The sequence below is a fragment of the Nelumbo nucifera genome, chromosome 7 (assembly GCF_055504915.1).
Source record: "Nelumbo nucifera cultivar China Antique chromosome 7, China Antique-T2T, whole genome shotgun sequence".
NCBI classification, from domain to species: Eukaryota; Viridiplantae; Streptophyta; class Magnoliopsida; order Proteales; family Nelumbonaceae; genus Nelumbo; species Nelumbo nucifera.
In genome coordinates, this window is record NC_142655.1 from 31,692,551 (window position 1) to 31,717,536 (window position 24,986).

At 36.7% G+C, this 24,986-nt stretch overlaps 1 protein-coding gene across 5 annotated transcripts in view; it reads right to left on the reverse strand.

Moving 5' to 3' along the window:
* Positions 1-5,037, reverse strand: part of LOC104598254 (NAD(P)-binding Rossmann-fold superfamily protein) — a 74,228-nt gene extending 69,191 nt beyond the window's left edge. For 2 of the 5 annotated variants that reach the window (XM_088891268.1, XM_010260207.3), the window contains exons 1-5: positions 4,819-5,033; positions 4,588-4,643; positions 4,458-4,491; positions 992-1,090; positions 756-904 (exon numbers count right to left, since the gene is read on the reverse strand). In XM_088891268.1, coding sequence (XP_088747394.1) covers positions 756-904; positions 992-1,090; positions 4,458-4,491; positions 4,588-4,643; positions 4,819-4,894 — 414 coding nt within the window. In that variant the 5' untranslated portion in view covers positions 4,895-5,033. Of the gene's footprint in view, positions 1-755; positions 905-991; positions 1,091-4,457; positions 4,492-4,587; positions 4,644-4,818 lie in introns of all 5 variants that reach the window. The other 3 variants (XM_088891270.1, XM_088891269.1, XM_010260206.3) reach the window with 3 other exon arrangements.
* Between the last annotated feature and the right edge of the window lie 19,949 nt (positions 5,038-24,986).

Here is a 24,986-nt window from a genome sequence, read left to right on the forward strand (position 1 = left end):
AAAGGCCAACATAGCTCCATTGGCTAGTTAATGGAACAATTGCAATCTTGAGTATCAGGTATAAACTGACGGTTGATGAAATTATGCATGATAGTATCTGTCTCAGCAGGGCTGTCAACGGACCACATAATGATCCCATCCAAATCTGATTTAATTAAGCTAACAGATTCCAATCTCAAATGGCAGATCTGTTTGCAATCAAAATGGATTTACAATTTTACACCACTATCATCTGATCCAATTAATATCCAATCTGAAGATGATTGGTTCTGTAATATATCAAGGCTGCAGGGATACTCAACCCAGCTTCTGAGGTGTGTTTTGCAATGAAACTGTATCAGGTTACATTAGTTACATTAGGAAGGGTTGGTGACAACACTCATGCAGTGTAAACCTAATTAGATTAGAACTGTTCAAGGTTTCTTAATATTATATATTCCCATCTTTGAGTAAACAAAAAGGTCATTACCCAATGCTAGTCCCAGCTATCTGGGGCCTTGGGAGGGGTAGGCTGGTTATGGTCCTACCCTTTGGCACTATTCACACAGGTGGCCACCCTCAGACTCAAAATGATGTTATCATAGTTGCCAGCCCGAGATTTTTCCAGTATACCAAGTAATGGCCCCGCCCCTATATTTACATTTTTGAATTAATTTCTTAATTACCACTACGCATATTAATTGACTTCATTGGAAAAAATAATGAATTAACAGTTGCTACTTGCTAGCATTTCTACTGCTAAAATCCTCACTTACAGGGCGCTCATAAGCTGCATTGTGGATCATATAATCAACACCAGCACCAGAAAAAAAAGACTCTGCTTTCTGTACAGCTTCCGAAAGAGAATCTTCACCAGATGTAAGATCCAATGGTAAAACCATCACTCCATCAGGTGCATGTTTACCTATAAGCATACAAGACAGTGTATTATTATAAAAAAGATACAGCAAAATAGCAGGCATCGTATGAGATTTCTAGGGGAAGGATGTACCAATAAGTTGACTCTTGACTCTCTCTAACTCAGCTTCATTTCGTGCAGATATTATGAGTTTGGCCCCTAAGCTAGCAAGCTGTTTTGCAAGAATCTCCCCTAACATTCCAACATAAAAGCAAAAAATAAGAAAATGTCATAAACCATCCTAGACACATAACCAAAGGTTATTCTGAAAAGCAACCTAAACTCGTTAGTAGTTACCTGTGCGAATGAAGGGATCAAGGGTTAAAGCAGAGAGATGCCTCAACAAAGAGGATCTAATTTGAAGCTCAAAGTCTCAGTGACAATATTATAAAAATAAGAACTGTCTGACTACTGATATTGATCTTACTGATAAAACATGTAATTTAGATTATAAAATTCCAAGGATTCTTTGTTCACGAAAACTAGATTTCATAATAGGTTATTCTTTTCAAACTTGACAAAGTTTATAATGGGTTATTAATACAGAAAATTCCTCGCTAGCAGCAGTAAGCTTCAGCCAGAAGTATTAAACGAGCAAATAAAGAAGAAAAAATAGGAGGAGAAGAAACAATTATTTTTACTATATGCTGATTATGGCAGAAACAAAAAGAAAGAACTCTTATCCTACAAGACCACTCAACTCTTTTATAGACCAGTAAGTAAATCTGCAATGAACTACTTGCATTCAAACATCAATAAAAATAGGAAGTTCCTATTCAAACTAAGACACCTTTATAACTCTCCAATGACTAATCTATCATGAAACAAAATTGACATATAGTATTTACTGCTTTATGCAACATAGCCAGCAGGGCCAATTGGTCAAACCATTGACTTTGAATTTCCCATAATATGCAGAAACCAAAAGTCAGTCATCTTGAATCCTGAGTTGGGACACTTCCACATATCTGATTGAGCTGAAAATTTACAGTTTTTAAGCAATTATAAGTGTAATTGTCTCCACCACATATCAGTCCAAATCAACCAAAGCTTGATTGATCAAACAATCACTTCTTTTCTGGTTGACTGTATGTTCAGCAGGGCTGCCATCTGACAACTTTTCTTAGATTTCTTTCTCAGAGATTTGCTGAGAGTCTTCTTTTTTTTTATGAATAATAGTAAATTTTATTAATTCAAAAGCTGATTTAGAATTGTGAATTCATACAATATCCTAGGGAGAGGCGCGAGCTGCAGCCCCTCCTTGAATCTTACAACTAAACTAGGAAAGAAATACAGGAATCACAGCTGAGCCCGAAACAATTCTTCCCTATTTACCCCTTGCTTGGCTAACACATCGGACAAAGTATTTGTTGATCTCCCCACCCACTGTAAAGAGACCGACATATTCCTTGTCAACCAACTGAATTTCTTCAATTCATTCTTGTAACGCTATATAGCATCTTCAGAATTTTTCAACCAGCCCACCACCACTTTGGAATCCCCTTCAATTATTAGATGTTGTACCCCCAGCTGGTTTGTAAATTGCACCCCTTGTACAGCAGCTAATAGCTCTGCTCTGATAGAGTCCCCAACTCCTAAAGGACCCAAATAGAGCAACAAAATCTCTCCCTTCTCATTTCTCAAGACACCACCCATTCTGGATAATCCTAGATTACCCATGCTACTTCCATCAAAGTTCAACTTCAGTGAGCCTTCAGATGGAGGAGACCAGCTTGTAATTGACTTGTCCTTTAAAGGTGAACACCTTGTTACTGCTGACCAGTTTCTCCAAAGGTCATTAAAAGAGAATTGATGAAAGATTTCCGAAGTCTTCAGCCAAAGTATTGCCCTATGCAACACACAGTCTTTCAATTCCTGACTACTCCTTTCCTTTTCTTGAAAGATTCTAGCATTCCTTTCTTGCCAAAGAGTCCAAATCAGGGCAGCGCGAGCACATCTCCACATAATTTTCCCTCTTTTTGTAGGCCAAGAGAAAGTAGAATGGTTAAAGATCAAGCGAACTTCTGCTGGTAGACTCCAACTACTCCCAAACAATGAAAGTAGCCAATTCCAAAGGTCTGAAGAAAAAGGACAAGATATTAGTAAATGGTAACAATCCTCCTCGTGAGCTCTACAGAGGATACACCAATTGGGAGAAATACAGAGGAAAGGTCTTCTCTTTTGTAGGTTATCTAGAGTGTTTACTTTCCCATAGAATACTTCCCAACAAAACGCCATATTTGTTGAGAGTCTTCTTCCATCCACTTAAAAGACCATTACCAAATTTTGGCCACAGTTATTTGGGATCTCGGGAGGGGAAGAGTAGATACAGACCTAACCTTTGGCATTTATTTTTCACGAATTGAGTGCTTCGGACTCGTGCCCACATTCTCAAACTTATCAGCCAGAGACTTTACCATGCAACAAGCAATGGCCCCCCTCTTCTAACCACTTGCATTAGTTATTTCTTTGCTGATTTTGGTAAGGTATAACAGTTTGTTTATTTCAATTTTCAAATAGAAAATACCAACATTAACATTTAAGAGAAGCTTATAAATTCTAGCCTTCCAAATATTTGGAGAAGAAAATTGAGAAAAAAAAGTATGTTGTCAAAATCTTACAATTTACGATACAATTCACGGTTTGAATCATGGATCCCAAGGGTTTTGATTCGAATCTTATGATTTTTACGATTCAAATAAATTCAATTAAGAATTAGTTCTACTTCTTTTTTTGTTTATGTTTAGTTTTGCCATGGGAGACTTTTTTAAAGCCCTTACTAGAAAATGACTTATTTACATTATTTAAGACTAGAAATTGAGTTTATTTATCATATGTATGTTAAAGGGCCATTGTATTTAGATTTGTTTGACTTTCAAGTGAAACATGATTATATCATCTTAGGCTTCTATTGTATAAGTGGTAAATTCTATTATTTTAAGTACATATATGGTAGATATAGATCAAAAATTAGGGTAAAATCACTTTCCTATATATATTTAGCCTTTTAATATATCTATATTTAATTTTTTGACAAGTTTGTATAAAATAGAAATAATCTTACGATTTACGATACGATTCACGATTCGATTTGATTCAACTTTCTCTACGATTATGGTTTTCAAAACATTTGCACCAACTTCCACTCTTGTAACCAGTTATATGATAAGGCTCTTATATATGTCATCATATATTTCTTACTGTATAAAACATTTAATTCTTACTTGTTGACTATCAAAATTGCAATTAAGTCTATATGAATCACTTCAGCAACATAATAGGGAAGGAGTGTAGCAGGGCATCCTAACAAGTAGACTTTGATAGCAAAGCTAAAAATGTGCAAAAGCTAGAGGGGTCTAAATTAAAATGTCATCCAATTAACTATTACAAATCCTGCTTCTACACCAAAACTGTGAACAGATTTTACATATATAGAAACTTGGCATGCTTGTAAGTTTTGCTATTAAAATAACTGATTGCAATGTAATAGCATCAATTCAAGAAAAAAAAACAAAACCCAACAGAGAAAACATCAAAAAAGGGTAATTGAATCGTTTACCAATTCCACGGCTGGCACCAGTTATCCAAACAACCTAAAACCGGCCCAAATTTTAGAAAGAAATCTTAAAAACAAAATTAAAATGTAGATACACAATTAGGGTTAGAATATTAGAAACTGCACTGCAGACCTTATCTTCGATTTCTTCGCGTTTTACCTTCCTTTTTGATAATAATGTAAAATCACCTAGGAAAGTAGGAAAGCAACTCAGTCAATCAAATTAGGAAAAATTTTGTATCGGCTTTAGATTCTTAGAAATCAAAGAGTTGCCTATCAACAGTTGGGGAGCACTAAAAACCGGGTCCAAATTTTCGAAAAAATAAAAAAAAAAGAGGAATTGTTAGGGAATTAGAGTGATTACCATCTGCAGTGGCGAATTTCACGAGGATTGTGAGGATTGAAGCAAAGGTTAGAGTGATTAAGAGTAGAGTCAGCATTCTTTGTTTGCTACAAAAACACAGCAAGTCATCTACAGTGGTTCAGGCGTTTAGCCACAAATTCAAATTACATATCTTTCGTGAATCTCTCTGTTAGGGAGGGACGGAGGGTGCGATACCCACTCCCAATCGCCGGCAGTTGGACTCTCCAAAAATCCCTACGAGTTTATAACAAAAATCCCTTCAAATCAGCACCCCACAAGATTGCCCCTTACAACGTCCCACAGCACATTACTGAGATCATCTTCCTATGATCACATCATCATTTCTAGAATTATCATTGTGAGATGTTTCCAATACGAGAATGTGCTGTAGCACGTTGTGGGGGGCTGATTTGGTCTCACAACTCATACCCAAAAGTGCTCAACAATTGCAATCAGGTAAACGGGCTCCATGGTGATGTGGCCATGTAATCATTGTAAATCATGTTTGTTATGGACCAGGTCCAATCCAGTCCAATGAATATTTTGGACCATTTTGGACCGGTCCAATTCAATGTTTGGACTATTCATCTGTTCAAATTCGTTTTGATTTAGATTGATTTCAATCCAAACCTGATCCATTGACACCTATATTCTTATCTTATATCAATGGACCAGATAATCCAACCCAATCCAATATAAAGTTATTATGGACAGACCAGGTCCAATTCAATCTAATAAATATTTTGGACCGGATTGGTCCAATCCAATATGTCTTGTTGGTCAATCCAATCTATCCAAATTGATTTTGGACTGTATGGGCTCCAATCCAAAGCTGGTCCATTGACACCCTTATGTTCAATATCTGTTAAAAGAGGGTTGCCATTAGAAGGCAAGGTTGGTGATGGGCGTCAATAAAGATTTGGGAGGACCCTTGGATACCGGATTTAAGGCTCAATTTGGAAAGATTACAAATACAAATACGTACAGTGTAAATACATATAAAATAATACAAAGTACAAGGGTTTACACTCTACAAATTTGTATACTCTTTCCAAACTAAGCCTAAGAAATTTTGTAGTGGATGGGACTGTTGAGATTGCTTCTCATGGGGTGACTTATGTGAGGGATTTGACACCGTTGGTGTGGATGCAGATTCTAGTGTGCAAATTTTGTTCTTGTGGAGGCAGCAGATGCGGCGCCTTTGTTGGTTGATGCCTAATACATTGTCCATGCACAAGATATGGTGTTATTTTCTTATATTCCCCAAACCCTCAATGTCCTAGCTTATAAATTAGCTACACAGTCTCTAAAGTTTAATCTGCATGTAAGGGTGTCAATGGACCAGTTTTGGACTGGATTGGATTGGACCAACAAGATATATTGGATTGGACCAATCTGGTCCAAAATATTTATTAGATTGGATTGGACCTGGTCCGTCCTTAATAAATTTATATTGGATTGGGTTGGATTAAGCCAATATCTGATCCATTAATATAAGATAAGAATATTATATTGACAGGATTTGGGCTGAAATCAATCTAAATTAAAATGAATTTGAACAAATTGGATGGTCCAAGCATTGAATTGGACTGGCCCAAAATGGTCCAAAACATTCATTAGATTGAATTAGACCTGGTCCATTTGTAATGGACTCACACTGGACTGGATCGGATTGGACCAAATCCAATCCAATTGGCACCCTTATCTGCATGGAGGCTGGGTTGGGCGTTCTCCAAACTGTATTTCTTCTATCCTTATTAATTAATCATATGTTTATTGGAGTGAAACAAACAAAAATCATATTCACCTAGTCCTTTGGTATCCCAGATGTTGAACGATGATTCAGCACTATATTGAGGGCTAATATGACTATTCCTTGGAAATGGGAAGAGCTTAGTGATGGGAAGAGTTAGCAATATTGAAAGAAACTAGGAAAGGATTTTGGCCTGTCATGTTGAGATTCTAGAGAAACTCAACTTGTTCTCACCTCCAATCAGATGTCTAGAAGAACAGAGTCCATGGACTCCACCCAACAACAATAGTCCTAGAGGTGATGAAGAATTAGACCAGACGACTAGCAATCCGGAGGGACATAGACAGCTTCAAGTTCCACAAGTTATAATGGAGAACCCGTGGCAGATGTTCAGAATGGGTGGGGTGGAGACCTTTGCATCCCAAACAAAGGTCCATTGGGAATTGTTGTCTAACAAAAATGCACAACCAAAGCTTAGTCAATGGAGCCTCAAAACTAGAACCACCATCATTCTTTAATCTCTCTCTCTCTCTAAAACCATGTTTCAGAGCCAACTAGTTAATTGATTCCACCACAACAAGACCTCTAGCCACCATCCCCCTCACCTTTTCATAGATTCTATTCCCTCAGTATCTAGTCATAGCTTGAGCTATTACCTCATCCCATTGCTTAAAACCCCCACACATTGGCCCTGCAATCTTCCATTCCCTTCTCCTTCCACTTCCATTGATGAACTCCCTCCCTAGATTGGCTTCCTTTGGGGAAGGCATCCTTTGGCTCTGCTTTAGGGTTCAAACTTCAGTGCCATCAAGGGAACATGTGGTGATCAGGGTAACTCTGGCAACAACTATCATAGAGGGCATATATTCACTCAAGCTGAAATCCCATGTCAATGACATCAATTGGAAGTTCAATGCCAATCGAAGGTGATTTGCGGTTGGTTATAACTCTAGTCGCTACTCTTGTCACTCTACTGGATACACTAAACAAAGCTCAATAGCCATTAAGTTCTTGCAAAGGATGGCCATGCCATTATTCATCTGGAAGAAGGGGAAATGAAAAATTACAGGAGTAATGCCAATGTTAGCAGAGGAAGAAGAAAAAGAAGATGATGATGAGGGGGAGCCACTCATGATGGACACCACCAAACAAAGCTCTACACAGATACCTTAATGTAATGGAAACTTAAATTCCTCCTCCTCAGTACTCCTTAGGGTGATTTCTCTCAACTGTCTTGAGGATTGCAACTTCAAACAAGAAACCCCTTGACTCAATCGTGGCTACATCAATAAGTATCAACTTAGTGACAGGAGACAAAGGGTAAGAAGAACAATGCCAACCAGACTCTCTCGATCCCTGATAGTGATTTTGGGATGACCTATCTACTAAACAACTTGGAGGTAGTCGTGAAATTTAAAACCAGGAGATTCAAGGAGCCACCACAAGCTAGAGCTGAGGTGGGCTTGTGTGAAGAACTCAAGGTAGATCTCTACTTGACTCACCATGTTGATAGTAGAGCCATAGTGACCACAGAGCGCAATGAAGACAGATCATGCCTCTGGAAATCACGAGCTAGTACATTATTTACTGTGTTAGGCCCTATGTGTTTTTATGATAACAAGATCATTAAGAGTACGTACTAATGGTGTAATTAAATGTACATAAAATCTTTAGTAAGCTTCTTTGTGCCAAAAAAATGTATTAAAGTTAGAATGCTACCAAAGATAAAGAATATAAGCTTTGCTGAGTTGATTACTTATGCTTCAAAGGTATCTACATTATCACCACATCTCTCTAGCTAAGGAAACTCCAAGAAATTCAAACATATCAAGGCTACTTAAAACTAGGGGTGGAAAATGGGTGGGCTGGGTAAAGGTTGAATATCAACCCACCCATATTGATCCACCAACCCACCATGACCCATATCAGTCCTACTTAAAGGGTCATAACCCACCCATATTGACCCACATGACCTATCATATTGACCTTTAACCACCCTCACCCATACTAACCCACCTACCCTCACGTATAAATACAAAAATGGATAGAGATGGCCGTATATACAAAATAATAAATTTTGATAGAATAATCTCCCTCAAGACTGTCATGTGACAAAAATGAGTCAGGTTAACCCATATACCCGAAAAAGCAAAAATTGTAGATAAATACAATTTTTATAAAAGCGCTTTTGTGTAAAAGTACTTTTATAAAAGTTCTTTTATGCTTTCATAAAAGTGTTTTCGTGTAAAAGTGTTTTTATAAAAGTACTTTTATGCTTTCATAAAAGTGTTTTCGTAAAAAAACTTTAATAAAAGCGCTTTCATGTAAAAGTATTTTTGTAAAAGTGCTTTCATATAAGTGCTTTTATGCTTTCATAAAAGTGTTTTCATAAAAGCACTTTCATAAAGTGCTTTTGTAAAAGTACTTAAAAGTATTTTTGTAGAAGTACTTTTATAAAAGTACTTTCGTAAGTACTTATGTAAAAGTGCTTTCACAAAATTACTTTGTAAAATTACTTTCGTAAAAGTGTTTTTGTATAAAATTGCATGTGAACACGAATGGTATTAAATTCTATTTTATTTCGCTTTCATTAACAAAATGAAATTTGGCATAGTGGATTGGAAGTGTAATGAAATGTTTGCACGCTAGGACATCTACTATCTCACTAAGGAGAAGAAGATTATATCTAGTTAAGCTCAAATTGTATTTATATTTTAGGATCTTGATGTAATCAACTGCATGATGTTCTCTCTAGATGCTCAACAAGACTAAACTCACTATATTCAAACTTAGAAACCATTAACTAGAATGGGTTTGGTTCTTAGGCTTTCCAAAGCTTAAACAAGAGTTTACAATCAAAACATATATTTTGAAAGCTAATAAAAGAGACCCCAAACCTTTGAATAAGAATTTAATTTTTAAGGTTTTCTAAGTCTTGGGTTGTTTATTAGGCAATAATAGCTAGATTGAAAGACATAGTTGATTACCCCAAACAGCATAGTGGACTAGCTAGGACAATTGAGGCATAAAATGTCAAGACTGTAAAGCAAAGTTGATTATCCTAGAAAGTATTGTTAACTAATTGTGATAGCTGAAGCATGAAATATGCCCTATTTGAGAAGATTAGTTGCCTACCCAGAAAAGCATAGTCGACTAACCTAGATAAAGTGAGTTCAAGTGATTCAACTGATATGGAGGAACCAGTCAAATAAGAGAGAGAGAGAAAAGATTTCTCCCTTCATAAAGTAGTCAACTAGCAAAAATGACAATTGACTACTTCAATTAAATTTAACCATTTAAAGCCTCTAATGACTATTGTCATTTATGTAAAGCCTTTTAACTTTTGGGGGGAAATTTGATTCATTTCTAAAGATAGAAAAATCCCTTCACTAACTAGAAAATGGTCGTTTGCTCTCAAATCCTATATAATAGAAAGAGTTCTACTTGATTCAAAATAAGAAGCAAGAGATTGAATCAAGGCTTTTGAAAAAAAAACATGTGCTTTCCTTGTTCATAATGTATATAGTTTTTTTTAGAAAGAGCGAGCAAGCTAGAGTTATTTTGTTAAAGAGATTCCTAAGCTTTAATAGTATTAGTGTTGAGAAAAGTTGATGAGAAGCTTTTAAGCTTGTATAGTTTCACCCATCTACTGGGAGTCTCTTCACTAAACTGAGCATTTGTTGAGAACTCTAACAACTGAGTTTAGTTTGAGCTTGAATTTTCATATCTACTTATTAAGAGGATTCTCTTACTTGTAAAAATGCTCTTTTGCTAAAGACAAAAATATCATTGAGCAGGTAGGTGTTCAAAGTTTTTTGAACACCATTAAGGTCTTGCTGGCACCTTTGTTAAGCCTAACCACAAGGTCTTACAGGTGCCTAGAAGTTCTGTTGGTTTAGGTTGGATTAGCACCCGTAGAGTTTAATCAATTCAGGTATTGTAGGCACCTGTAAAGTCCTATAGGTTAAAAAAAGATTTGTTGGCACCTAAGAAGTCCAACTGGTTAGTGGAAATCCTCAATACTAGTCTAAGATGGAGGACGTAGGTAGGGTTGGTTGAACCTCTATAAAAATCCGGTGTGCCTTGTATGTTTGTCTTTGTTTCTTCAAGTTTTGCAGTTTCTTTTGTTTTACTAACATCCTCAAATAACTGTAATAACTTGACTCCTTGAGGTAGAGGCATACATGCATTGTTTTATTTTGTATTTATTTCCTTTCATCTATAAGATACAAGGTCATTTAGGTGGCTTTTGATTGCACTTTTCAAACGTCTGAATCTGAAAATGTTGCTTTTCAGATGCCACCTTTGTTTGGTGTTACATCTGAAATAGGGTTTGAAAACTTTTTTCAGATATGAAATTTTTAGACTCTGGCCTGTTACTTATGCATTCAGATGCATTTCAGACATGGCCAAAAGTCAAAACTACCCCTCCCCATTTGACCTCTCTTTCTTGTCTTCATACATCTCTCTCCGCCCTATCTTCTACCACCACCACTACAACTTGCAGCAACGGTTCTCTCTCTCTCTCTCTCTCTCTCTCTCTCTCTCTCTCTCTCTCTCTCGCTTGCTTGCTCGCTTTCTCCCCATGTCTTCCCATTTCTCTCTCTCCCTCTCTCCCTCCCTTGTCTTCCCACCACTGCCATTGCCGCTACAACATGTATCAACGGTGGCTCGGTGAGTAATAATAATATTTTTATTAAACATTAATGATTTTTTATTAAATTTACTTGTGTTATTTATTAATTATTAATTATTTTTATTAACTAGTAATTTTTAATTATTTCATTATTTTTTAAAAAACATTTTAATTTTTATTTGTGTAAATTATTAATTAGTAACTATTAATTATTTTAATATTTTATAGTCATTAATTATTTTTTAATTTTAACCATTTCATTTATTAATTAGTAATTATTAATTTACTATTTTTTATTTGTATTATTTCAATATTATTTTGAGGTTGAAAATTATTTTTTATGAGATAATGCAAATTGAACTCAACATTTCCAAATAGTATGTTCTAGGGGTAAAATAGTAAAACCAATAAATTTCAGATGGTAAAGGGTTGATCCAACACAAACAAACTTATACATTCAGATCCTCTAAAAAGTAAAAATTTATTTGTATTATTTCAATATTATTTTGAGGTTGAAAATTAGTTTTTATGAGATAATGCAAATTGAACTCAACATTTCCAGATAGTATGTTCTAGGGGTAAAATAGTAAAATCAATAAATTTCAGATGGTAAAGGGTTGATCCAACACAAACAAACTTATAGATTCAGATCCTCTAAAAAGTAAAAAAGCATCTATGTCTCTTTTCAAATTTTAGGCACTTTTAATATCTTTTTAACTTTCTATATCTGAATTTTCAAATTTATCAAACACCACCTTAGTGCAGTTACCAAGCTACTAACTTTACTGATTGCACTCTAACCCTTTGGTTCAGTGGTTTGGGCTTTATCTTCTAACTTCTTCCAACTACTATATAACTACTCTTTCTAACTGCTCTGCATTTACTTATACATTTACTCATCTTTACTACTTATTTATTATTCAACTACATTTATATTTCTATATTTAGATTTGTCCTTGAGATTCCAATAGTAAATAACAACTTCTTGAACCTCAAGTTGATTATATTTAGATAGCTGATCCCCATCTCAACTATCATCTTGTAGCAGGTCCTTCTCTTTACTCTTATTAGTGGTTGGACCTCTCTCTAATTAGTATTTAGGTACACACCATCGTACAACTGCCACTTACATTTCTTACCTATTTACTTTCAACTTCTCATTTAATTTTTGTAGTTAAATTTACTTTTGTGTTTAAATTTATTGTATAACCATAGAACCACTAACTAGATAGCATGCTACAATTACTTTTAGCCACTATCATCAATTATTGTTATTATTGTTTATGTTTGTATAACTTCTAACTCCTACAACTTCTGCTATTGTATCGTTTATTTGTCTTTGTAGTTGCAAATCTTTTGTTCAACAATTACGTTAATTAGTGAGTAACATTTTGATTAATTATTGAACTAAACTAACTAAGCCTCCATTCCATTGCATCTTGATTCTTATTGTCAAGAAGGCTTAGCTTCAGTTTTAGGGGAAGGGTTTTGAGCTTGATTGTTTAATTCTGATTTGAATTCAATATTTTGAAGCTCTACTCAATTCTCTTCCTCCTCCATTTTAACAATTCGTATTAAATTATAATATGAACAAGATGAAAGGCACCTTGCAAGAACTTAGTAACATGTTGTAGAGAGTTGTGGAATTGATAAGAAGGATAAGCCTATATCTATGCTTGTAGAAGCAAGCAAGAAGGCTGGTAAGAAATAAAGGAAAGGAAAATTACCTACGATTGGCATTAGAAGAGATATAAATCATCTAACGAGTGTCACTTCTACAAGAAGATTGGAATTGGAAGAGAAATTACCCGTGATACTTGGAATGCATTAAGAAGAAGCTTGCTGAAGGTAAGATCAAAGCTCATATTATAGAGGCCAATTTATTGGCCCCTTTTGTTTTTTCTTGGTATAATGGCTTAGGTGCATCTTCACATTTGTGTAAGACACTATAGGGGTTCAAGGAAGAAAAAGGCTAAATGATAGCAAGGTAGTGCTTAAAGTTCTTTACATGGGAATGTCAGCAACTATTATAGTTGACCTATAAGGGTAGTAGAATTAGTCTTTAGGTAAGGAATTTTAGTTTTGAAATATTGTTTTTACATTCTACATTTAATAAAAAATTGATTTCTGATTCTAAATTAACTTAGCAATGATAAATATTCTTGTCTTTTCGGTAATAAGATTTCTATTAAATTGAGTAGTAAAGTCATTGCTACTAAAGAAATAGAGAATAGTCTCTATATACTTTACTCTTCCCTAGAAACTAATAGGATTAAAGAAACAACAATCACCATCCTTGTGAAAAGAACTCGTGAAACCATTAACCCTATCTACCAATGGCACTTTAGACTCACCATATTAATAAAGAAAGGATTGTAAGGCTGGTTAAGGATGACCTTTTGGATTTTCAAAACTTAGAGAATTTACTAGATTGTGAACCATGCCTACAAGGCAAAATGACTAAAAGGCCATTTGCTGAAAAAGATAAAAAATCCACAAGTACATTAGATTTGATACACATAGATATATGTGGTCCCATGAACATAAGGACATGAGGTGGATAATTGGATATGTTCACTTCATTACCTTTATTAATGCTTTCTCATGGTATGGGTACATATACCTAATGTGACACAAATATGAGTCATTTGAAAAGTTCAAAGAATTCAAACAAGAAGTTAAGAGACAATTGGGTGGGGAGATTAAAGCCCTTTAATCAGATCATGGAGGTGAGTATCTCTTAGATGAGTTCACGGACTATCTCAGGGAAAATGAATAATTTTATAACTAACTCCTTTGGCTACACTATAATTAAATGGTGCATCTGAAAGAAGGAATCGAGCACTATTAGATATGGTTCGATCCCTACTCGTTCACTCAGACTTACCCATACCCTTTTGGGTTATACATTAGAAACTGTAATATATCTATTGAATCGGGTTCTAACCTAGTTGGTTCCAAAGACTCCCTATGAGCTTTGGATTGGTAAAAAAAACAATGTGTCCAACACTTGAAAACTTGGGGTTGTCTAGCACATGTCAAAAAGATATGTGCTAACAAATTGAAATCCAAAACAACCAAGTGCATATTTGTAGGGTACCCCAAAGACTCTATTGAGTATCTATTTTAGGAAATAGCTCTTGAAGTTAAGACCATTGACGTAATGGGAGAGTCCCACCCATTTACAAGTATTGTTGATCCCACACCCAAATTGAGAAGATTTGCCTAAGTATTCAGGCCTCCTATTAGATACACCTATGATCAATAATCGTTCTTGATGGAAGTCGATGATAATGAGAAGGATTTAGAAGGTAGCAGAGGGATATTGAAATCCAAAAGTTAGCAACAATGAAAAATTTGGTAGACCCATTATTAACTAAGCCACTTTGGTAGAAAGTGTTTGAGAAACATGTTGAGAGTATGTGTCTATGACTTGTACCTGATTAGAAGTAATTTACGTGGGAATTGTTGGATAATGCATGCAGTAATGCCTTAGGTCCAATGATGTTTGTAATTGACTGTTACATGAATAAAAATGCAATTCTTTCATGTGTCATATGTGGTATTTTTTAAGTTAATCCTTGAACAATATCTTTGGATTATGTATGAGACACCATATTTAGTCTATAGTCTAACTATTCTCAACTAGTGGATAGACTTGGGTCGTCCAATCCTAGCTAAGTTAATATTCACACATTGCCTAAGTGATTGAGCATATTGTCTCATTTTCTAGAGTTGTGACCAAAAGTGTGAGAATGGGTGTTTACCTGAAACACTAAATTAGACCAAGTTTTGGATTAACTTTGGACTTTTGGATAGGTGGAATAACAAATCCATTGCTTGTGATTCCTGATCGACTTGATAATGGTACTCAACTAGATATTCAGCTAAGTTGCTTTTGATATGTCAATTAGTGAGATCATTTTGAAGTCAACATCCGGGTATGTTGGAATAGTTATGAAGGATATCTTGGCAAGTGATCATTGTGATAGAATTAACCCATTTGTTAGACAAAGAGAATATCTTTGAACATACCCTCTTCAGTGGATAATTAAAATTGTCAACAATGGATTTCAAAAGTTGTTGAAATATGTTTTGCAAAAGGTATACGTATATACTTAAATAGTTTATTTTGAAAAGGTGTTTGCAAAATAATTCTTTCCTAGGATCTACTGATGAGAGGGTGTGACATTGGGCTATGTGTTGAGGGAATAAGTCCTTCCTTGAATCCTAGTGTTGGATATTAATGGATGAGAGATCATATAGCAAATGTCTTATTAGGCTCAAAAACTTAATGGACAATATAATTGAATTGGACCATTAGACTTGGAATCATAGGGTGAATGAGACCTAAGTGTCAAGTATTAGATACTAATGGCTGAAATGTTGAAGCCCATAACCTATTAGGTAATTCACTTTGTAATTAGAGTGAATTTGTTCTAGTGGGCCCAACTCCCTTCAAGTGAGTGAGAGAATCCAATAGTGGTTTGATCCAGTTGGCATGTAGCTCAATCAATGTTGCAAGACTTCTAGGTTGACTAGAAACATTAGTCTTGACCAGTCAAACTAGGACTAAATTAGTGGTCTATCTTAACCCAGCCAATACCCAATTGCATTGGGACTTTTTAGGGTCTATTAGAGACTTAATAGAAGTCTTCAAATACATTTAAGGTCAAAGGTTACACGTTCAAGCACTCTAAACAACACAATTCAGTCCAAAAACCCTAGCTTTCTCCCGAACATGCAATTTTGTTTTCTTTTCTCCCTCCTTTGGACCAGTTTTAAGAAGGCAATTTTTGGGGATCATGTACTATATAAATTCTTCATTAGAAAACATGGTTTGGGCAGCCAAGCACAATAGTGTTCTTAAGGGATTGTGTGATTCAATATCAAAGGTTGTGCCATCTTCAATCCGAATTCAATTGCTAGAGAGAGGAGTTCAAATTCTTGGGCATGAACAGCATAGTTGTTCTTGAACTTGTGACGACTTTTCTATCAAGTAAAATTCCCATCTTTCTCATTGTTCTAGATCTAATTTGACCTTGTTCGAATACCAAAATTGACTTTGACAAGAAAAGATAGTTTTCTTATATGTGATTTTGCTATTCTCCTATCTAATTCTTTGATTCTTGAACCCTAGTTTTTGAAAGGTTTGGAACAGAAAAGTTCACTCTTGTGCATGTCACAACTTTCAATATTGACATAGTTTCTTTTATTATTGTAAACATGATTGATAATGTAGGTTTGTTAGCTAAGATGCAGGTTTGGAGAAAGAAAGCTTCAGGGGGGACATTGGTGCTTTGGGAGCTCGACCTGTGAGCTCAACCACAAGGCCTTGATAAAAGAGGTCAAGATATAGGGTAGAGATTTCAAACAATGATCCCATTGTCGGGGATGGGGCTTTGTAGGAGGGAACTCCATTGGTATGGGACCATCAGTATTACATGCCATTGTGGCTAGTGATAGTAGGCGGAAATGTTCGAGACACTTGGGATGCCGAAGCACTTTCTTGGAGGGTTTATCTTCTTGTTGATTGGGTAAAGGCCTTGGTGCACCACACTATTCTTTAGAGCCATGCGTTCAGCAGGATCCCATTGTCGGGGATGGGGCTTCGTAGGAGGGAACTCCATTGGTATAGGACCATCAGGATTACATGCCATTGTGGCTAGTGATAGTAGGCGGAAATGTTCGGGACACTTGGGATGCTGAAGCACTTTCTCGGAGGGTTTATCTTCTTGTTGATTGGGTAAAGGCCTTGGTGCACCACACTGAGGTTCTTTAGAGCCATGCGTTTAGCAGGATCCCATTGTCGGGGATGGGGCTTCGTAGGAGGGAACTCCATTGGTATGGGACCATCAGGATTACATGCCATTGTGGCTAGTGATAGTAGGCGGAAATGTTCGGGACGCTTGGGATGCCGAAGCACTTTCTCGGAGGGTTTATCTTCTTGTTGATTGGGTAAAGGCCTTGGTGCACCACACTGAGGTTCTTTAGAGCCATGCGTTCAGCAGGATCATAAAGATCAGTAACTTAACCATTCATCATTGCCCTTTGTTAGCACTCAATTTTTGCTTGGTCCTCAGTTTAAGCCCCCAACTCACCCCCGAACACCCCATAAGACCATTCTGATCCCTTCAAAACCCAAAGAATCCAAATCTCAGTCTCCAATTCTTCAAAATCCACTATTAAACCCACCTAATACCCTTAAAGCCTAAAAATATCCCTGATTTTCCAAATTACTGAAATACCCTTTGCCTCCCAAATTCAGAACTCCAAAATACCCTCCTTATGCCAAATGACCAAAATACCCCTAATTCCAATTTTCATAGGTACCCTTCATTTACCAATTCCTAAAGCACCCCTTGACTGAATTACCTAAATACACTCTTTCAAGATCACCAAAGTACTCTTCACTCCCCAAATTCCCAAAATACCCCTTGATCAAATTAACTAAATTGCCCTCATTTCGATTTTCCCAAATACCCATCATTTCCTAAATTTCCAAAATACCCCTCATTTATCAAATTACTAGAACACCCTTTCCTATTGCTAAGTTACCAAAATTCCCCTCACACCAAATTGTTGAAGTACCCTTCAAGGCTAAAATTACCAAATTGCCCTTCATTCACCAAATTATCTGAATACCCCTCTAAATCTACCCCTTCAGACCCCAAATTACCAAATTATCAAATTTTCCTCTAAACCCAAATCACTAAACTACCTTTCTCATTCCAAATTACCAAATTACCAAATTACCTCCAAAGTCGTGAATTACAAAATTACCCTTTGGGCACAAAGTTATCAAACCCTCATATCCCTTTAAATCTTGAACTTTGGGGGTAGTGTCAAGTTAGTACTCAAACTTTCAAACATGTTACTGTAGTACCTAAACTTTCAAAAAGTGTCAAGTTGGTCCCTGTCGTTAACCGATTGTCAATTATTTGTTGAAAATGTCAAAACTACCCTTCAAGAGAAGACACTATTCATTGTCTTCTACCTTGAGACTTAACAGATAACTGACGGTCAGTCAATGGCAGGGAAAACTTGAAACTTTTTGAAAGTTTAGGTACTGCAGTGACACGTTTGAAAGTTCAGGTACTAACTTGACAATACCCCCAAAGTTAAGGGTACTAGAGTGGATTTTTTCCTTACCAAAACCCCCATTCATTTTTTAGATTTGGCAGAACCTCCCCTTCCTCTTCATTATAAATAGGAGGCTCCATTCCCAAGAAAAGAGAGAGGTCGAGTGGAATATGTGAGGAGACCCCCTGTATTGAATCGACGAGAGGGCTATTGAGAGGCCAAGGGAAAGTAATGAGAGGAGGCTCATTTTTTTTGGTAGAAATAGAAGGAGCTACACAAGATGGGTAGCTCAGCTCCAAGCATCACAAAAACAAATTGAACTTATATCCCTAGGAATAAAGGAAGAGAAAAAACTGAGAGTGTTAAGAGGGGATGAAAGAGCTTGGTTCGCCATCCAGTCCGCAACTTGATCGCCTTCTTTGAAAATGTGGTTATAAGTGACTCCACATTCCAAATCTCTTGCTAGCTTCAAACACTCCTTAATGATGGTCTTCAGTCTCCACGACAGTCCACTTTGTTCTTTAAGCATGATATCACTAGAAGAGAGTCTCCCTCAATGAAAATGGGGAGATCCCTATAGTTAAGAGCTATGTTATGGGCCTACCATGCAGCCCAAGCCTCCGCTACATTAATTGAGGAATTCCCGATAAAATAAGCTTTGGTCTCTAGAGCATTCCCCCATTGATTTCTTGCAATGCAGCTGATTGTGCATTCGCCTTTATCATTTCTAGATGCGTCGAAATTGATTTTGATAGAGCCCCCTTTTGGTGCTTTCCATTTGATAGGCTTCCATACTTTAGTCAATATAGGGCTAGAGTTAGAAATATTCTCTACATTGTGATCAACATATAGAGACAAAGCTCTATCTATAACGACCAAAGGGTGGCAACGACAGTTATGAAAGATTTTTCTGTTTCTATTCTTCCAAATTTGCCACAAGATAAAGCAGGATTTCACAGGGATCGTAGAATCAGTCTAATTGGAAAACAAGCTATCCCACCACTCCCTAATTGAGGAGTCATTGCCACTAGACCCTTAATATTTGGGTTTAAGATACTCCAAACTTGCTTGGCAATAGTACAGTTTTTAAAAATGTGACATGTGTCTTCAATTCCATCACAGAAACTGCAAACTTCATCAATGGAGACACCTTTAGACCTCAAGAAGGACTAAGAAGGCAGCCTAGAATTAAGCAGCATGTATAAAAAGGTTTTGATTTTAGGAGGAATTTTAAGCCCCTAGATCTTGTCGAGCTGAAGTTTCTGATCACCCTGACCCCTGTGCATAATAATAGCTTCTTTGTAGGCTGATTTAACAGTAAAGTGTCCTTTGGGGAAGAGAGAGGGATACTCTCTCAGACTGGGAGAAAAAAGAGAAATTAGAAAAGCAAGAGGGAGTGAATGGAAGAGGGTTTTCGGAGAGGGAGTAGGAAGAGTTTCAAGCTAAGGGAGGAGTGAGTGATAGAGAGGCTAAGTAATGGAGTGCAAGCCAACCCTCCTCCCCTGTTCCTAGTTGCTGAGACGCCATCTTTCCTGCTAGTATCGTTGTTCCAGCTTTGTTGTTCCATTTGCATTTTTAGACCTTCCCAAAAACCCATCCAGTGACCACCTAGGTTCCCAAATCAGCAAGCTCCATTGATTGTAGGCTACAGGAGGTTAAGTATTTTACCTCACCTCCTTTATCTCTGTGAAGCTTTGTTTGATGATGTAGTTGTAAATTGTTCTTCTTTCTTTGCTCATATAGTTTAACTTTTCTTTGTTCTTGCTTTACATTTGAATTCGAATACAAGAATCATCATATTCATCAACATTTGAGGGGTTAGCAAGCTTTTTTTGACCGACCAACAAAGTCTGAAGGCGGGGTTCTAATAGAAAAGGGGTGAGAATTCATCCTTTTGCTCATGTCCTTGCATCCAAAAAGGGGTTGGTTTGGAGGGGGTAGGAAAGCTTCCATATCCTTTTGACCGACCAACTGAGTCTGAAGGTGGGGTTCTAATAGAAATGGGGTGAGAATTCATCCTTTTGCTCATGTCCTTGCATCCAAAAAGGGGTTGGTTTGGAGGGGGTAGGAAAGCTTCCATATCCTTTTGAACTACTAGAAAACCTTGGTTCTTGAACTCAAATCCAAAGTAAGGAAGGGATTTCAGTTTTCACATTGACTAGAGAGAGGGGTGCCTGACCCCTTCCCTCTCTTTCTCTCAACTTACCCAGATTGGTTTTCTTGGCCGAATGGTATGGAGTCACCATTAATCTAAAATTTTCTTTTATGAAATGCAAATTTGGGAGCCCCATCACTCTCAATTATTTATTTTGATGGGTGGTGACTCCATCTACTTGGCCATGAAGTGAACAATGGGTTTTTCTGATGTTCACAGAATGACGACTCCGCTGGGGAATACAGGGAATAGTGTGAATGCCATTTCCCCTACTGGTTCCGGATGTGGCAATCAGTTTTGGTTCTCAGACAACAATTTGGTATATGAAAATTTTACATTCCACATTGTTGTCTGAGTATCAATAGAAATTCTAAGCCACCTTGGTCAGCTTGCCATTCAGTTGTGGCAATCAGTTTTGGTCAGTCTGTCTTCAAGTTGCTTTAGTTATCATTGAACTCATACTGAGTTCAGCTTTCCATTATTGGGTTTGTTTAAGTTTTGCATAGCTCCACGTCAGCTTTGATCTATTAAGTGGCTTCAGTTTATCATTTCTAAGTTTGCTCACATCTATAGTCCCATGGCAACATCAGTCCACCATTTTTGAATTTGCTGAAGTGAGTTTGGTTTCAGATTAGCATTAATCTAGCATTTGAGCTCGCTTAAATATGAAGGATCACTGGATAGCTTTAATTCCTTATTTCTGGATCACTTAAGTAGGATTAGTTTCCTGTGATTTCATTTTTTTATTACTTTTGGGTTGTTCATAGTATATTGGCAATGATCTGCTACTTACTGAGTAGAATAGAGATTTCATTTGAATTACTTTGATGAACTGCTCTGTTCTCATCGGTTTGAGACTGTTTTGGTTTGCTGCTTTATCTGAGGGAGTTCTACATTGTTGGATGAAGTGGTTTTAGAACTGGTTGACAGTAAGTGTAAGGTCTGAATTCAAGTTGGACTGATTGTAGTAGCCTAGTAGGATCCCTGAAGAACGATCTGAATCTTATTTGAATTGCCTTGCTACTTCTTGAAATCATGTAATAAGAGGAGCTAGGTTGTGACCTTCAAAACATGAAATCCTATTGCCATGAGTCGAGTACTAGATTACATCACTGCAGTAGCAAGATAAAATAAAGAAAACATGGAGGAGTTTTTCTGTTTTTTTTTTTTTTTTTGAGTAAAATGTGGTCAAGGAAGGGTAACTTACTGTCAGAGGATGGATGCCATGAGGGCTGATTGCAGGGGAGTGCCTACTTATCTTTCCATGTAGTTGGTCCTGTACTTTTCTCATATTAGGAGGTTTTACTATTGACTTAGTCACCTCTGGGACAAGATGGTTATGGCACTAGTTCCATGTAGTTACTATTGACTTAGTTCTTGGATCTCACACTGGGATGTAGGTTTGCATTGAAGCATCCAAATTTGAACTTAAAAAAACGATGATAATAAAATGATAAGAGGAAGAAAGGTTAAAAAATAATAGCAATGCCTAGTAAAGCTTCATCTTCGGATTGCTGTCCAGTATCTCAAGGTGATGAGAGATGGGACCCATGTGCCTTCAATTGTTAGTTTTGGGTTAACAAATTACCTTTGGGGATTGTGTTTTTCTTTCAGGCAAGGTAACCCAGATCTTTCTTAGGGTTTATATTGGTTCGGTGATAAACCTGTACTTAAGGCCAACCTTTGCAAATAAGTCCTAACATGAGTTTGATTTCATTCCTTCTTGGCTTTCTTAGCCTGACTTCTGAATAGTAGCACTGAGTTATGAGAAAAGAAAGCATAAGGTCTGATTAGAAGCAACAATTAAATAGGGGTGTAAACGGATTGAATTCGAATCCGATTAAATATTTGAATATTCGATTTGATTCGAATTCTATTAATGAATTATTTTAGATAACTAATAAATATATAAAATAAATATTTTATTGATACAAAGTACATAAATATATAAATTATTTATATAACTTAATTATTATATATATAAATTATATAAAATATTTTATGTATTATATATAAGAATTAAATAATCAGTCGAATTCAAATACTTATCAAATTGAATCAGGTCATATCCGAATTCGACCAGTTAGATATTCGAATTTTCCGAATTAGATTCAATTATGTTGAAGCTCGAATTCAAAATCGGATTTTCGAATACTGCTGACTTGATGTTCTTGAGTTCTGAATTAAGATAATCTCCCTCATTGGCTTGTTCTTTTCTCGGAGCCAGTTGTGAAGTAAGTGATCTCAAGAGAAAGATAGTTAGTGTCTAGCCCACAGCAGGTTTGTCCCTTTTAGCTTGAAAGTATTCCCCCTAGGAGACTCAAGGATGTTGGTTAACTCCCTGTTGTGTCATTTGTGAGCTGATCTGAGTAAAGGTAGCATAATGTATTGCATGAGAAGGTCAAATAGTCCTAATAAAAAAAAAAAACACAAAATCGGAAAGAACAAAGAAGAAAAAAGCCAAATCTTTTGGTCATGACCCATTTATGAAATTGTGAATAAATTTTGAGTCTTAGGGTGAATGATTTAGTACTGTTTTTCTTTGGATAATTCATTTCAGCACCTTTGGGCTTACACAAGTATGTTTTACATCCTGTGATCTACTGTGCTATTGATGTTTTAAGAAGTGTGTTAATATCATTTTCCATCCTGATACATGTCCAAACCAATGCCTTTTTAAAATTATTTTCCTGAGAAATCATTATTGCTATAGATCTCAGAGAGTTACATAGGCCAGACAGTCTTGTTTTGAGCCCGATTTATGCCTGATAAAGAAAAAAAAATCTTGCTATCTTGAGACTGTCTAATCTTGTCTAAAGAATGGTTGCGGGTTGGGGTTGCCCAGGTTTGTGCTTGGAGTCAAGCCCGATGGGCCTTTCACCTTGGTTTTGTGCTTATCACTAGACTGGTTTAGTGAACTTTCAGCTGCCCCTATCCCCCGTTTTTGCACAAGCACCATTAGAGAAAGGATCTGGTGCATTAATTTGTTGCTGTTTTGTTTCTCATGAGAGGAGTTTCTGTTGCTGCTTCCCAAAACAGCAGCTGCTCCTCTTATAGACCCTCGATAAGATGATCAAGGCTGGCTGCAACTGATTTTTCTTGGGAAAAAGTATGGAGTGGGCTTAGGTGGATATAGTGGGTAGCCTAGTCTGTCTTTAGGATTCCTATATGGTGATCCTGGGTTGGGTCATGTGATAGAATTCTGGTGTTAAGATTTGGTTTCTACCAAAAGGGGTGTTCCTACAGAGATAAAATGTCAAGTTATTAGAGGTTAGAGGTCATTTAACAAGAGATCTCAAAGTTTAGAAGCCAATGGGTGGGGCTGATAGCAGGCTAGCCTCAAAGTTTGGGCATCACCAATAAGTTTCAATGAGATTGCAAGGCTGAAACTTTGCCCCTCGGATCACTTTTATATGTCTTCGTCCCCCAGTTCTCCTTGAAGAAAAAAGGATGTAAACCCCAGGCTGAAGCAACTACTAAATCAGAAGCTAAAAAAATAGGAAGAGTAGGAGCAAAAAGCAAGGTTTTTAAAACCAACCCGGAGAACGAACCGGTCAGGGGTCCGGTTCCCGGGTCGAACAGTCGGTCCATTCTGACAAAATTATTAAAAAAATAAAAAAAAATAAAAAGCGGTCATAACCATTAAACAGTTCAAATGGTTCAACCGCTCGGGTCAATGGTTAACTGACCAAATCAATGTTTTTCTTTCTGCAAATATCCGGTTTTGGGAAAAAACGAAACCAGTCACCTGATCAGTTCCTGGTTTTCCGGTCCAACTGTCCAGTCCGGTCCAGTTTTGAAAACCATGCAAAAAGGAAAGAATTCTGGGTAATGTTAGAGCCTCTGCCCCTGTTGATAACGTCTGAAGAGGTTTGGGTTTAAGGTAAATCTTCCTCTAAAAGTTCTTAATTTCAGTTGTCTTAGGGCACCTGTGTGAATTTCTGCAATGAGAACTTGCATCTAAGCAAGTAGTGATTCGTGGTGGTGTGTTATGGTAAAATAAATTGAGAACTTGGTTGAGTTTTAAATAAAAAAAGTGATAATTTGCATCCAAATAATTCAGGCCCCGTTTGGTTTGTAGTAATGGAGGTTTGGAAACGGAATTAGAATGGGCTATTTTGATTCCAACTGTTTCGTTGGATGGAATCGGAATTCGATTCCCATTCCTGCTGGAATGACATTTTCCCATTTGAGGGAATGATTATTCCCTGCCCCTCCCTTGCAAATGAAATTCCATTCCTTCTGGTTTCAATTTTCATTTTCATTTCTGTCTGAACCAAACAGACTATGGGAATGGGCCATTCCAATTCTGATTTCAAAGAATTTCAATTTCGATTCTAATTCTGATTCTGACTGCAAACCAAACGGACCCTCAATTTTTAAAGGATCCCGTGTGTGATAAAAGATGGTATTGGTGTGTTGTGATCTTATGAGAACTTGCACATAAGAGGTGGTGTCCATTGGCTAAGACAATTCTGGGTTTATCTTGAGTTTGAATTGCCTAGGTGGGGTCAGGGCATAGCGACATCCTTCAAAATCAT